The 13021-nt window shown below is 45.8% G+C and overlaps 1 protein-coding gene across 2 annotated transcripts in view; it reads left to right on the top strand.

Moving 5' to 3' along the window:
• Positions 1 to 13021, top strand: part of PAFAH1B1 (platelet activating factor acetylhydrolase 1b regulatory subunit 1) — a 1367099-nt gene that overhangs the window by 1121959 nt on the left and 232119 nt on the right. For both annotated transcript variants that reach the window (XM_069615068.1, XM_069615067.1), the window contains exon 10: positions 10383 to 10539. In XM_069615068.1, the coding sequence (XP_069471169.1) occupies positions 10383 to 10539 (157 nt within the window). The remainder of the gene's footprint in view (positions 1 to 10382; positions 10540 to 13021) is intronic.

Here is a 13021-nt window from a genome sequence, read left to right as displayed (position 1 = left end):
TCAAAGACCAGATGCTGAAATCCGATATGTCATTGAGGTTGTCGTCAAAAGAAATTTCTCTGACACCTAGTAAAGAAAGATCAAACCTACCGGTGCATAAATCGGAGAGACGGCTAACAAGATGGCACCGGGAATCCACCCGCCATCGAAGGATACATCGACGCATCTATCGAAGGTGCTCTCGAAGCCGACTTCGAAGATGGCATCGACACCTTCCTCGACTGTATCGAAGGCTCCTTCCACGTTGTCGAAGCCAGCGGCCATGACATTGACACCTTCGACGCCATTGTCGAGGCCAACTTTAATTCCGGTTCCAAAATCGCCATCTTTGTCGAAGCCAAGGTCGATGCCTATTAATTCACCTAATTTTGATCAAGACGACATGACGGACATCCTTAATGAAGGCCCTCAAAAGGACCTTGTCCTCTCCCATCATAAAGCATTGCAAAAAGGGTCATGGCCACATGGGAAACCCCAGATTCTGGCCCAGCTATAAATAAAAAATGTGTAGCTAAGTACAGGCCTTCCTTTTCGGACCCGGAATACCTAGCAAAACATCCCTTGCCTGAGAGCTTAGTGGTGCAGGCGGCCACATCTACTAGGCATTCGGATTACCCTTCGATTCCCCGAATAGGGACGACAAATTGCATGGCTGAGGAAGCCTGGTTTTGCACCAGATGTGCAATCCAGATTACTCAATATGCCTTTTGACGGCTTGAGGTTGTTTGGCAGCAAGGCGGGCGAAGGTTGAGAAAAGCTGCAGACCTCGGAAGCAGCGGCTAAATCACTTGGCCCCTCTATAAGACAGCCTCAACAACACTCCTACTCAGGGTCATCTTCCTGAAGGAACCGTCCTTTTAGATGCTTCTCCTCATTTAGGAGAGGGAAAGGAAAGGCCAGTCAAAAAGGACAACAAAGAAAATGTCCTTGTGGTGGAAGAGGAAAGAGTGTTAGATCAGCCCCAGGAGCGGCAACTGTCCCCTCAGCCGCTGCTGCAGCCACTGCAAAGCCACTCTGAGGCCTTGACCCACAAGACTCCAGTGGGATGCAGGATCACTTAGTATGTGAACAAATGGCGGGGCATTACTTCAGATACCTGTGCACTAGAATCAGTGGCCCATGGTTACTGTCTTCCGTTTCGACAAAGGCCTCCGGACCATCCACCGGGGAGCCAGCCCTTTCAAAATTCCAGACCCGCTCTTTGTGCGGGGAAATTGTAACCCTGCTAGAGAAACGTACAATAGAACATGTACCTGTACCAGAGAGGAACAGGGGTTGGTACTCCCCTTATTTTCTCATTCCCAAGAAGGACGGAGGATTGAGACTCATCTTGGACTTAAGAAATTTGAACATATTCCTCAGGAAGGAAAAGTTCAAGATGGTGACCGTTTCTCAGATCCTTCAGGCTCTCTAACTCCAAGACTGGTTGGTTTCATTGGACCTTCAGGGTGCTTACTTTCATGTGCAAATCCATCTCAAGCACAGAGTACCTGAGGTTCGCGATTGGCGGTTCTCATCAGTTTCGCGTTCTGCCATTTGGGCTGATCTCCGCCCCAAGGGTGTTCACCAAGCTGATGGCTGTGGTGGCAGCGTGTCTCGGGAGAGGGGAATTCACGTCTACCCTTACCTGGGCGATTGGTTAATCAGGGCAAGTTCACCCGAACAAGCCCAGGAACATCAGACAATGACCTGCCACTTCTTGCACAGACTGGGCTTCTCTCTTTTACAAGACGTCAACAAATGATTCCACTCCAAAAGCTCCAATTCATCGGAGCAGTCCTGGCTACTTCCCCAGGCAAAGCCTCGCCTCCCAAGGAGAGAGCTCACCACGTTCTGCAGATGGTAACAAAGTTTCCGAATCCCCGGCCTTCGTTTTTCTGAGGTTGCTCGGCCTCATTGCATCCTGCGTTTTTCTGGTGCAGGATGCCAGATTGAGGATGAGAACCCTTCAATGGAACCTCAGGACCCAATAGTTGCAGTTTTCGGGGGATATGTCAGATCCTTTACAAGCCCCAACCACTGTGGCTCAGGATCTTCTACGATGGGCTTGCAAAGACAATATCGTCAGAGGAAAATCTTTTTGGCAATCATGGCTGGAGATAACTGTAGTGACGAATGCCTCACTCACAGGGTGGGGGAGCCTACAACAACGATTGGACAGTCAGCAGTCGGGTTCCATGTGTTAATATCCCCACACTAAAATATTGCCATATTTTTGCGGCAATATTAAGGCATGGAACCTGCGGGGGACACCCCTGCAACCCCTGTATTTGAAAGGGAGCAGGGGACACCCGCGCTTCCAAAAACACCAGATATTATCCCCAATAAAAATATAGCCTATGGCCGTTCCTGACGACCATATATACAGCAAAACTTTTGTTGGGGATAATATTATGTGATACCAGCAGCCGTTGGTCTCTATCAGATTCCAAACTACAAATCAACATTTTGGAGATGAGGGCAATCAGACTAGCGCTTAAGGCCTTCCTGCCATCTGTACAGGGAAGGATTGTCCTGATAATGGACAACACATTGGCCTTGTACTAACTCCACGAAAGAGGTTTGCTCTGGTTCTGGGCAACACAAGAAGGAATCTCTCTATCAGCAGTTCACCTAGCCAGAGAGCAGAACAAGGTGGCGGACGCTCTGAGCAGGCAGAGCAGTTTCCCATGAGTGGGAACTAGCTCAGGAAGTCCTTCAAGAGATCTTCACCCTTTGGGAAACCCCTCAAGTGGATCTGTTCGCGACCGAGGTGAATCGGAAGTGCGAACAGTATTGCTCAAGGGAATTTCCTCCAAGAGGAGCTCTGGGGGACACGTTCGCAGTGGAATGGGAATTTCCACTCCTGCATGCGTTTCCTCCAGTCCCCGTCATTCCTCACGTAAACAGGAGGTTAAAGTTCAGGAAAATCATGATCCTGATTGCCCCGGATTGGGACAGGAGAACGTGTTACCCAGATATTCTGGACATGTTCATCTGCCCTCCAATGCATCTTCCACAAATAGGGGATTTCCTCTCGCAAGAGGAAGGTCGAGTTCTCCATCCAGAGGTCAAAAAGCTCAACCTTCACGCATGGCTTCTGAGAGGTTGAGTTATAAGGATTGGGACCTCCCGGATGACGTAACAGAGATTTTGTTTTCGGCCAGCAGGCCAGCAACAAAGTCCTTGTACCGGTGTCGTCGTAACAAGTTCAGTAACTGGTGCAGGGAAAATAATATAGCCCCAATCCTATGTAATACTCCTATGGTTCTTTCCTGCTACACTTGGCCAATTTGGGGCTCCAAGTTGGCACTATAAAGGGATACTTGGCAGCGCTTTTCTATTTTCAAGGGCTTCTCAGAAGAGGTATCTTATTTTAAAATGCCCTTGGTTACTCAATTTCTGAAAGGGCTCGCAAATGTGTACCTTCCAACACCCTTTCAGCTTCGCATCTGGGACTTAGATTTAGTTCTAAAATTTCTCACATTTATCCCTTTTGAGCCATTCCATTCTTGCCCGTTAAGGCTCCTCACTTTGAAGACAATTCTGCTAGTGGCAATTAAACCAGCCTACAGGGTGAGTGAGTTGCAGGCGCTCTCTTGTAAGCATCCTCACACCATTATCCATAGGGACAAAGTTACTCTTGGGGTCAAACCTTCTTTTTTACCAAAAATAGTCTGACTTCCGCCTGTCGCAGAAAATTACCTTACCTTCTTTCTATCCTCCTCCGCATGCAAGTAAGGAGGAAGAAAGGCTACTCAGACTGAACCTGAAAAAGGCTCCCAGTTTCCATATCTCCAGTGTGGCTAAATTTCGACAAAATGATCAACTCCTTGTCGGGTATACTGAACACAAATTGGGTTTAGCGGTCTGAAATCAGATGTGGTCCAGATGGATAATTTTGGCACTTACTGAATGCTATAAATTGGCTGGTAAAGAGCCTCCAGATGGGCTAAGGGCCCATTCAAATAGGGGCATGGCGACTTCAACGGCTCTTCAGAGGGGTGTCCCGGTCCAAGATATTTGTGCAGCGGCCACCTGGTCGTCAATACACACCTTCGTGAAGCAGTATTGCTTGGACTCAAATCATCTCAAGGTGGCCTTTTTGAAAAAGCCGTTTTTCACACGGTTCATTAATAACATTTCTGGTACTCCATCCTCCGAATTCATACTGCTTTGGGACCCTGTTTAAGATAAGGAATATGTGGGAGGACACAATACATTCAAAGAACAAGTTACTTACTAACGTTCTTTCGATTGGATGTTCCTCCCACGTATTCCTCATCGACCCTCCCAGCCTACCCCGCCACACAGTTTACGCCAATTGCTCTCCGTATTCCTTAAGAGCTGAAGGTCAATGAATGCCTGGTCATCTGATGCACTTCATCATATCGTAAAAACATAACTGAAGCCAATGGGCTCAGCTCGAGCCCTTTATACTGCGGATGGCGTTGACGCTCGACAGCAGCCCTCGAGGGACACCGACGCTGAGACCTCTGGTGGAACATTTTTTCCGAAGCAGCAAAGCTGAAAGATAAGAATATCTAAGAGGACCACATGGGAGGAACATACAAACGAAAGAACGTTAGTTGGTAAGTAACTTGTTCTATGCACACAGTATAAACAGGCCACAAAGCTCGGCATATGTACAGAAGTGTGCCCATCCAGAAAACTATTACTTAGCCAGTGAAGGGTAAGAGAACATTGCCAAAGCTTACATTGCACAGTGGTCTATTTTTTTTCTACTTAGGTTCCCACTAGTCCTCATCTATGCCATACTCTGAACTACCGGGGTGGAAATGTTTAGATACCGAGGCAATAGCATCTGCCGTTTGCCCGACCACTGCATGAACATCTTGTGTGAATTTGGCTGGGTGTTGATGGGAGGCGAGGAAACGGATAGAATGGGTGGAGCCGTCTGTCCCCATCCGCTATGTAATACTAAGGACATCTTCATAAAGCCTCCTTTGCCATGCATGCATGTATGAATTAGACATCAGCAAACGTGTGCTGTGTACAAATGAAATCATACATGTATTTAAAAAAAAAAAAAAAATTGCGGGAGCATCCAGGGGTGCGCGTTATTGGCATACGTTTGTTCAAGAAATCAGACAAATATTAGCATAGTTATTGTTCAGTACTGCAAATTTGCGCATAAATCGGTCAAGCAAGGGGAGCAAAATACTCTATTTACAGTCTGTCCAGTGCCAGCATAAGTATGCTTCCAGTACACATGAATCAATTATGAACACAGCCTAATGAGAATCCCGAGTGCAACCTCCCTATAGAAGCTTCTGGATGTCAACCATGCCCATCTGTGTCATGCCTTCCTTTATAGCAGAGCACAGGAAAGATTACCTACTGGAAAAAAGGGAACTTCAATATTCGTACCTTGCAGTAAGAAAACAGTCCCCAAGTAGGCAGTTCATCGGGTCAAAACCCTAACACGAAGCAACCATGAAGGAACCGAAACAGTATTTATTTTATTTTTTTGTGCATTTGTAAGGCACTTATACATAAAGTAAATTGTGTTTCAAAACGCCTGCAGGGCCATGGGGAGGGAACATGGGAAGGAATGCATATATAATAACAGTGAAGAAAGAGAGAAGCAGTTCTACTAGACCTTGTGAGCATTCAGAGCGTGCAAGTGCAGAGAGAGAGAGATGGGAGGTGGGGTTAAGTGCTGGGAGTAGCAAGGAGGGAGGTGCTAGGGAGTAAGTTGCATGCAGCTGTTAAGTGCCTGGCAGAGATCACTTGGTCGGATTGGTCAGCTGCCAATACAATAAGTGCAGGCCTGTGATAGCACAGGCTAGTCGGCGCCCAAAGGCAAGTGCTGGGCGGAGGCTGAATGCTATTGGGGGAATGGGGGGGGGGCAGGACACATAAGGGCCCTGGTCACTGATCACCGTGACTGAGGGGTTTAACACGGGAGGAAGAGGGGGGGGGGGAGGATGAGGTGAAAAGGAATGTCTTGAGGAGCTTCCAAAATTTAAGATATCCGCCTCAAGGCTGAGAGAAGGGGGGGATGCTGTTCCAGAAGAGGAAACCAGCCAAGGAAAGAGATCGGCCACCAGCTCGCTGTTTAGAAAAACGCTTGACACGCAGAGAGTTGGCTCAGGAGGAGCGTAGAGATCTGGAGAAAGAGTATTTTGAGAGAGCCAGTTGAAGATAGCGTGGTCCCAGGCCCCGGAGAGCCTTATGGATGATGTAGAGGGATTTGAATTTGATCCTTGCAGCAACCGGGAGCCAGTGGAGAGATTTTAGGGCTGGAGAGATGCAGTCCCTGGGCTTGAGGTCAAGGATACGTCTTTCAGCCCTATTCTGGATGAGAGGAGGGTAGATTAAGGAAGAAGCTTTTATAGTAGTCCAGACTTGAGAGTACTAGAGCTCTGGAGACCAGGAAGGAACCTTTGAGGGGGGGGGGGGGGTAGTTAAGTTGGACTTCTTGGCAAGGTCCTCTGTGAGGGAGGAAGGGAAGAGAGGAGTCGAAGATGACTCAAAGGTTTCTGGCTTCCGATGAAGATGGGGGCGAGGCCATAGAGGGTGGCCAGAGTGAGGGGAAGGAGGGAGCAGGATTCCCAATGGGAAAGAGCTCAGTCTTGCTGGCGTTCACGCAGAGATCGTTGCGGGGACACCGGGGCGGAATGGCAAATAGGCAGTCAGGTTTGATGGAGAAAGTAAGGAGAGGGTCAAACGGAAGCTTGAAGAACACTGGAAGTGAGAGAAAGTGGAAATTAGGTGTGCAAAAATAGGATAAAAACACATTTAAGGCAGGTTGCACAAAAACGCATACAAAAAGGTGGTCCAATTGGAAAAACGGAAATGGAAAAAATAAGAAAGATGGGGATAATTTTATAACAAAATCAGTACTTGGCCCTAAGTGAGCAAGCTCCCTTAGCATGGTCCTGTTATAAGTTGGCCAGGAAAGAGCAAGTGCTCAATGGATCTGTGAAGGAGTGTGTGGAGCGATCCACCACAATCTTGAGTGTTACTTTATGGTGTACCCTGCAAGTGAGGTGCTTTTCTCTGGCCAAACGTTTTGAGTCCGCAAACAACTTCCTCTGGGCAATAACTTCCCTGCTGTAGTCATTAAACAGCATAATTTTACAATTGTCACCCCACTTCAGCCCACCAAACTCCATGGCTCTCCATCAACATTTCTTTTACAGGGAACCTCGGAAGCTTCACCAGGAAGGCACAGGGCGGGGTGACCAACAGCACGCTTGGGGACAAGTGTACGGTGAGCCCTCTGAATCTCCAGAAACTTCCCCGGTGGCAGATCCAGCAGTTATGGCAGAACTTTTTGCAGAAAATCCATTGGGTGACTATTTTCAATACCCTCTGGAAAGCCAGTAATCCTGATATTGGAGTGCCTTGAGTAGTTATCCTGCTCAGAAATGCTTTTAGGGGCAGCATCATGGACAAATGTGGCACGTTATCTTCCAGGGTTCTCAGCTGATCTTCCGAGCCAAAGACCCTGTATTCCAGCTCATCAGTTCGCTTTTTCACCTTAGCCTGGTCCGCCTTCATTTCCTAAACAGTCTTGTTTAACCATCCCAATGGAGAGTACAACCTCATCCATTATATCAGTCAGATAATCTTCAGCAGACTGGCTGAACGGACACCGTCCTGGAAACAACTAGAATCTGGCAATGTATTATATCATGGCTTTTCGTCTATGGACCTTGTAATGCTTGTGTGAGAAAAGCGACCTAGAATAGCATGGCGTCGATGCGCAGCCATTTTTTAACACATCTTGGATCACAGTAATAAAGTCTGCATTTCTGCGTGCCTCACAGAATGAGCAAGTAGCAACGAAAATAGAGCAAGGTCACATAAATATTATTCAATTGGACTTAACGCAGAGAATAGTTATTGTATTGTCCATTGAAGGACGCATTCAGAAAGGGAGTCGGAGCACACAGCAGGTGCATCATAAGGGGTCTCGGAATGAATGCGAGAGAGGGAGGGGCGCTTGGTTTTTCCAATTTTAACTGGATTTTTCCATCCTCTTCCCTTGGACTTGTGATCTGCTTTTCGGCCTAGAGCAGAACACAATTGAGAAGGGCGGGGAAATGCCCCCATAAAGGAGAGAGCATTGTATGGAGAAAGTTAGTTGGAATCTGGACCTCCGGGTGATGCAGTCTCGCTGAAAGGGAGGACGCTCCACTTCAGACCCCGTTGGACGCAGTGATCTCTTTGCCTCCCTGCTGAGGGACTGAGCAGTGTTGGTGGTGGTCAAGATGAAGTTTTCTTCTGCCTCCTGTTTTACGGTGATGGAACCTATATTCAAATTCTTATATATCTTAAATGTATGTTTATTGGTATCTATACAAGGCAGTTGTTTTATAATCTTATAATTTTATGATGTGTTTTTTTTTTCTGCTAGTCTGAGTCCAATTACTTGTTTTTGCTGAGGGGGCCGGGGAGACACAAGTATTAGTACTTTCCCCACAGGGCCAAATGGATGCAAAACAGACCTAAAGCCCCAAATCGAACTATACTGTGGCTGACTGCCACATCAGTCGGGTAGCAGGGAGGAACGCCACCCTGTCTGAATGGAGGGAGATTGCACAACAAATGGTTTCTGAGTCATTGCCAATTGTGATACTGCCTGCACACTCTCACCCACTTCCCCCATTATTCAGATTCTTCTCACATCATAAATATGGAATCCTTGGAACATGAGAGCCACAGTGTTTGTCCCTTTACGTAAAATAGAATTTGGGGTATTAGTCCAAGTTTGTTGCTTTGGAAAAGAACAGCAGCACAGTTCAGTTAATCCACTGCCTTCCGGATGAGGAAGTCAAAATGGTTTATCCGGCTCAAAGTCCCTCCTCCCATCACGTGCGAGGTTTGGCTCTATGTAGTCAACCTGCGTGGTGATAAAAACAGCATTTCCATTTGGCCACTGCATTACATATTTCTGAGGTTCCCCACCAGGAACCATCATCAGTACAAAATGCTAATTTTCATGTGGAAGACTTCGACGTGTATCTTCACAAAGATGACTGTCATTAAGGAAGGAGTCCACCGCTACCACATAACGACATTAGTTTAGTCTGAGCAGCTACATATCACCAAGCATCAGTGCACCTGCAGTCCCTCCTGAACTCAACTTTCTCTGGGGCCTTCAATCGGCCATTTGACTGCTCATCACAAATTGGACTTTGTGGCATTAGTGGACTTACATCCAAGTAATAAGGTAGGCATACAGACATTGTATAGCATTGTTTAGTAACAATAGATATGTGGACATGTGTGCACCCTGCCCCTTTCCCTTATGTGGAAATTGAAGGGTGGCCTGTTTTCTACAGGATATTTCGACCCTTTTACATTGAGAACCTTCATTTAGACTGATTTCTCTACTGCCCCTCTTTTATATCAATTTGAAGCATTTTTGGCATAGTTTAGTACTGCCCTCTCTACAAACAGGATTTACAGTACTGCTTGTAACTGCACATCATCAGAATCCAGGTGACTCATGCAACAGTAGGAAACTGTTTACTTTCAACAATAGTTTTATAGCTTGTTGGGTATAGATTCACTTTCAACTCGCCTACCTACTGTGAAGTGAAAAGTTGCAAAAATAAGTTTCACTGATAATGCACCAACACAAATTACGCAACAGATTATCAGAAGATGGCGTTTGTCTGGGTGGCTAACTTGTGGGTTGGGCCTTAAAGTATAATGTGGCACAAGTGTGTACTTTGCGAGTTAAAATTCTGCAAGGCTAACTGCACTCCAACCTCCCATGGTTAATAATTTAAGGATCATATCATTTGGTAACAGCTTTTACAATAGTGTTTCAAATTGGGATGAACCAACAGAAAGCAGGATGTGAAAATATGCTCTAGACTGCCAGTGTACACTATGCCAGCTATTTAAGACCAGGATATAATTTAACATGCAGCAAGTGCCTTGGACAGCTGGTATAGACCTCGCTGTCTGTATTGAAGATCATTAGTATCATCTGGAGACATTTCAGTCATGTTTACTTGGCAGAGCTGAGCAATGTGTAGGTGATGCCCTGTATTCGGATGGATGGGGCATGGAATTTAACACTCCCTATGCAAAAAAAAACTGTGTGAACTTGTTCAGCTTTTTTAACTGATCTGTGATTCTAATGAGATGGCCACAAAGGAAAGAGTAGCTTCATCTGCTCAGACAGAGCCACAGGTCCAAAGAGCGGCAGCTGCAGAGACCCTCAAAGAGGAAATCAAAAGCTGTGCTGTGAGATGAAGGCTAAGAAAAAAGACAAAATTAGCCTTCTGTTGGATATCTGAAAAAATGTATTTCTTTATTTGAACCTTGGTGTAGTGAAAGCTTCGGTGTCATAGGTTTGTAGCTGTATTGTGCCATAGTCTGATCTGAAAGAGGACACCCTGTTTTTTGTTTCCAAGGTTGGTCATGATAACTGGGTACGAGGCATAATGTTCCATCCCGGTGGAAAATTCATTATGAGCTGTGCCGACGACAAGACTCTTCGTGTTTGGGACTACAAGAACAAGCGATGCATGAAGACTCTTAATGCGCATGAACACTTTGTTACATCTTTGGGTATGTATTCCATATGACTTCTTTCTACAAAATGTTGGAAAATAGTTTTAATATTCTTTTAAAATGAAATGTTTTTTAATGCTATTTTTCATGGAGTAGAATTCTAGAGAATTGTATGTTTCTCTGTCACAGAATGTCCAGAACATTTGACGCCCTTTTCTTGGTGTTCCATTCAGAAAATTGTCTCTGAGCTGCATAGAAACATAGAAAGGGGTTTTATAGTGCTGGTACATTCAGCCTTGCTTACAGATAGTTGAGAAATCTGTACATCCGTTGTAGAAAACTGGTCATTTCTTTCAGCACGTAAGCAGAGGTTTGAAAGTGCTGTCGCCGCTACACACGTAACTCGATCCCTTCTCTCACTTTGGAGCAATAGGTTGTATTTGCGGAACAGTAATTTACTTTTGACATGTCCATTTTAAAGTTCTTCAAGCTTTGTATTGTGTATGTGGAGGCTGTTTTCCCTCGGACTTTATTTTTGCCTCAGTGGTTCGGATGTTGCTTTCCTAAACAGTGATGGTGCCTCAGACTCCTCATTGGCAGCTTGTCCCTTTTTGATGTAGTCCCTCAGCAATGGGTTTCACTTTTACAAAGAGCCTTTTGACCCCAGTGCGCTGCTGGTTTTCAAGGAGTTTGTGGTGACCAAGCCAAATGCGAGTAAACCTCTGGTCTATTTCGTTGGCTCCTGTTGACTCGTTCCTACCAGGCATATCACCATGGTCTGTTATGGCAGCTGCCACTGTGCACTGCTCCTAGGTGCTTTCTTTGCCTTACAGTCGCTGCTACCGTGCAATGCCAGCTAGAGTTCAATCTTTCGGAGGCCTGGTCCCTGCAGGATAATGCAAGTACTTTTCCCTAGAGGATACCAGGGATTCCAAAGAGTCCTGCAACAGTTATTTGTCCAGGTTAGCCTCTGACTGGACTCAAGCCTCCACCAATATTCATGTTGTTGCTTTTTCTATTGATCCTTCTACCAAGTCAATACACTTTCATTATCCAGGTTGGAGCCTATGGCCCAAGTGGTCTCTTCCTCTTGTTGCTTCAGTCTCCATCAGAAAGTGGCTTCAGAAAACCTTTGAAAACCCCCTTCCTATTAGTTTGACTCTCGCAGTGAGGGAGGCAATAATACACACTTGGACTCAAAATCAGACTATGATTGGCTCTTTACCGTCCTTTTATTCACTTTCACATAGGTATACAGCTAAATAGTTGAATAAATGCAATTGGTTATGCATAAACATATGCAAGAATGATTATACAAATGTCTACATCACTGTTAGTTCAGTTGCAGAAGAAAACGTCATCTCAGCCACGACAACACTACCCAGTCACAAGGCAATTAGGCAGAGAGATCACACATGCTAACGGGGTCTGGAGCGGAGCGTCCTCCCTCTCAGCGAGACTTCATCACCAAGGGTACCAACTCTCCCTACCATCAGGATACCGCTCTTCTTATGGTGGGAAAACCCGTCTTTGCCCTGCCCCCCACACCTTTTTCAGGACAGACACCAAGCATAGGAAGCAAAGAGCGGAAAAATCCAGTCAGTAGTGGAAAAACCCAGTTTGTTTCTGGTGCGCTCGTTCCCAGCACCCCTTACCAATGCACCTGCACATTTCCAACTCCCTTCTTGGCTCGACCTTGAGCGAACTATCCAACAACTATCCTTCATAGTGAGCTCATCTGTTTCATAATATGTTGCAACCTTTGCAGAATTCATGTCTGCCTTCTAACTGAGCTCATCGAAAAGTAGACTTTCACTGCGGTTTGGAAGTGAATGTCCAAAATGGGCATGCACCATGTTTTAGCTCATTTTCGCACACGCATTACACTCCACCCTTTGGACAATCAACTGCCATATCCCAATGAACAAAAAGATTTTTTTTGAAACAGACGAAAAATACCCATCAAAATCGGAATGCAACAACAACAAACGAAACAATAAGCACAGCAAAAACCCCAACTAAAATATAACGCAATGCCCCTGGAATCCACGAAAACACCTAATCCCGCCAGCTCCCACCCTGATCTTGAGTGACTTGGGAAATTAAGTTGTTTAAATAGCCAATGTGCTGCTCCATAGAACGGGAACGATCATCCAAATCAAAACACATCCCTTGAACAGCACTGCAACCCAAATTGTGCTTTAAAAACAAATGGATAGCATTCCTGTTTTGCAAAATAGCTTTTCTAAAATGTCTGTTGGCTAACAGCAGCACAGTCAAAGCTTGAGAGGTTTCATTAAGTCCTTTCACTACCACACAAGCCACCTTAATCAAGGATTTATAGCCCGCAGCAGCTAAACCAGAATCTCCAACAAGGAAATTGCAAGTGCTAACACTTCAGCTTCAGACAACAAACGCACATTAGAATCACCAGTCGGGGGACAGGCCAATATGATGAACGGCACGCGGAGAGCAACGAATAGCAGACTGCAAAGGAAACATCAAGCTAAGGCGTGGTCAAGGCACAAGGGCCACCATA

Source organism: Ambystoma mexicanum, chromosome 9 (genome assembly GCF_040938575.1).
Source record: "Ambystoma mexicanum isolate Mex_15411 chromosome 9, UKY_AmexF1_1, whole genome shotgun sequence".
Lineage (NCBI taxonomy): Eukaryota > Metazoa > Chordata > Amphibia > Caudata > Ambystomatidae > Ambystoma > Ambystoma mexicanum.
The sequence above is the reverse complement of the archived record's forward strand: the minus strand, read 5'-3'. Positions and strand labels throughout refer to the sequence as shown.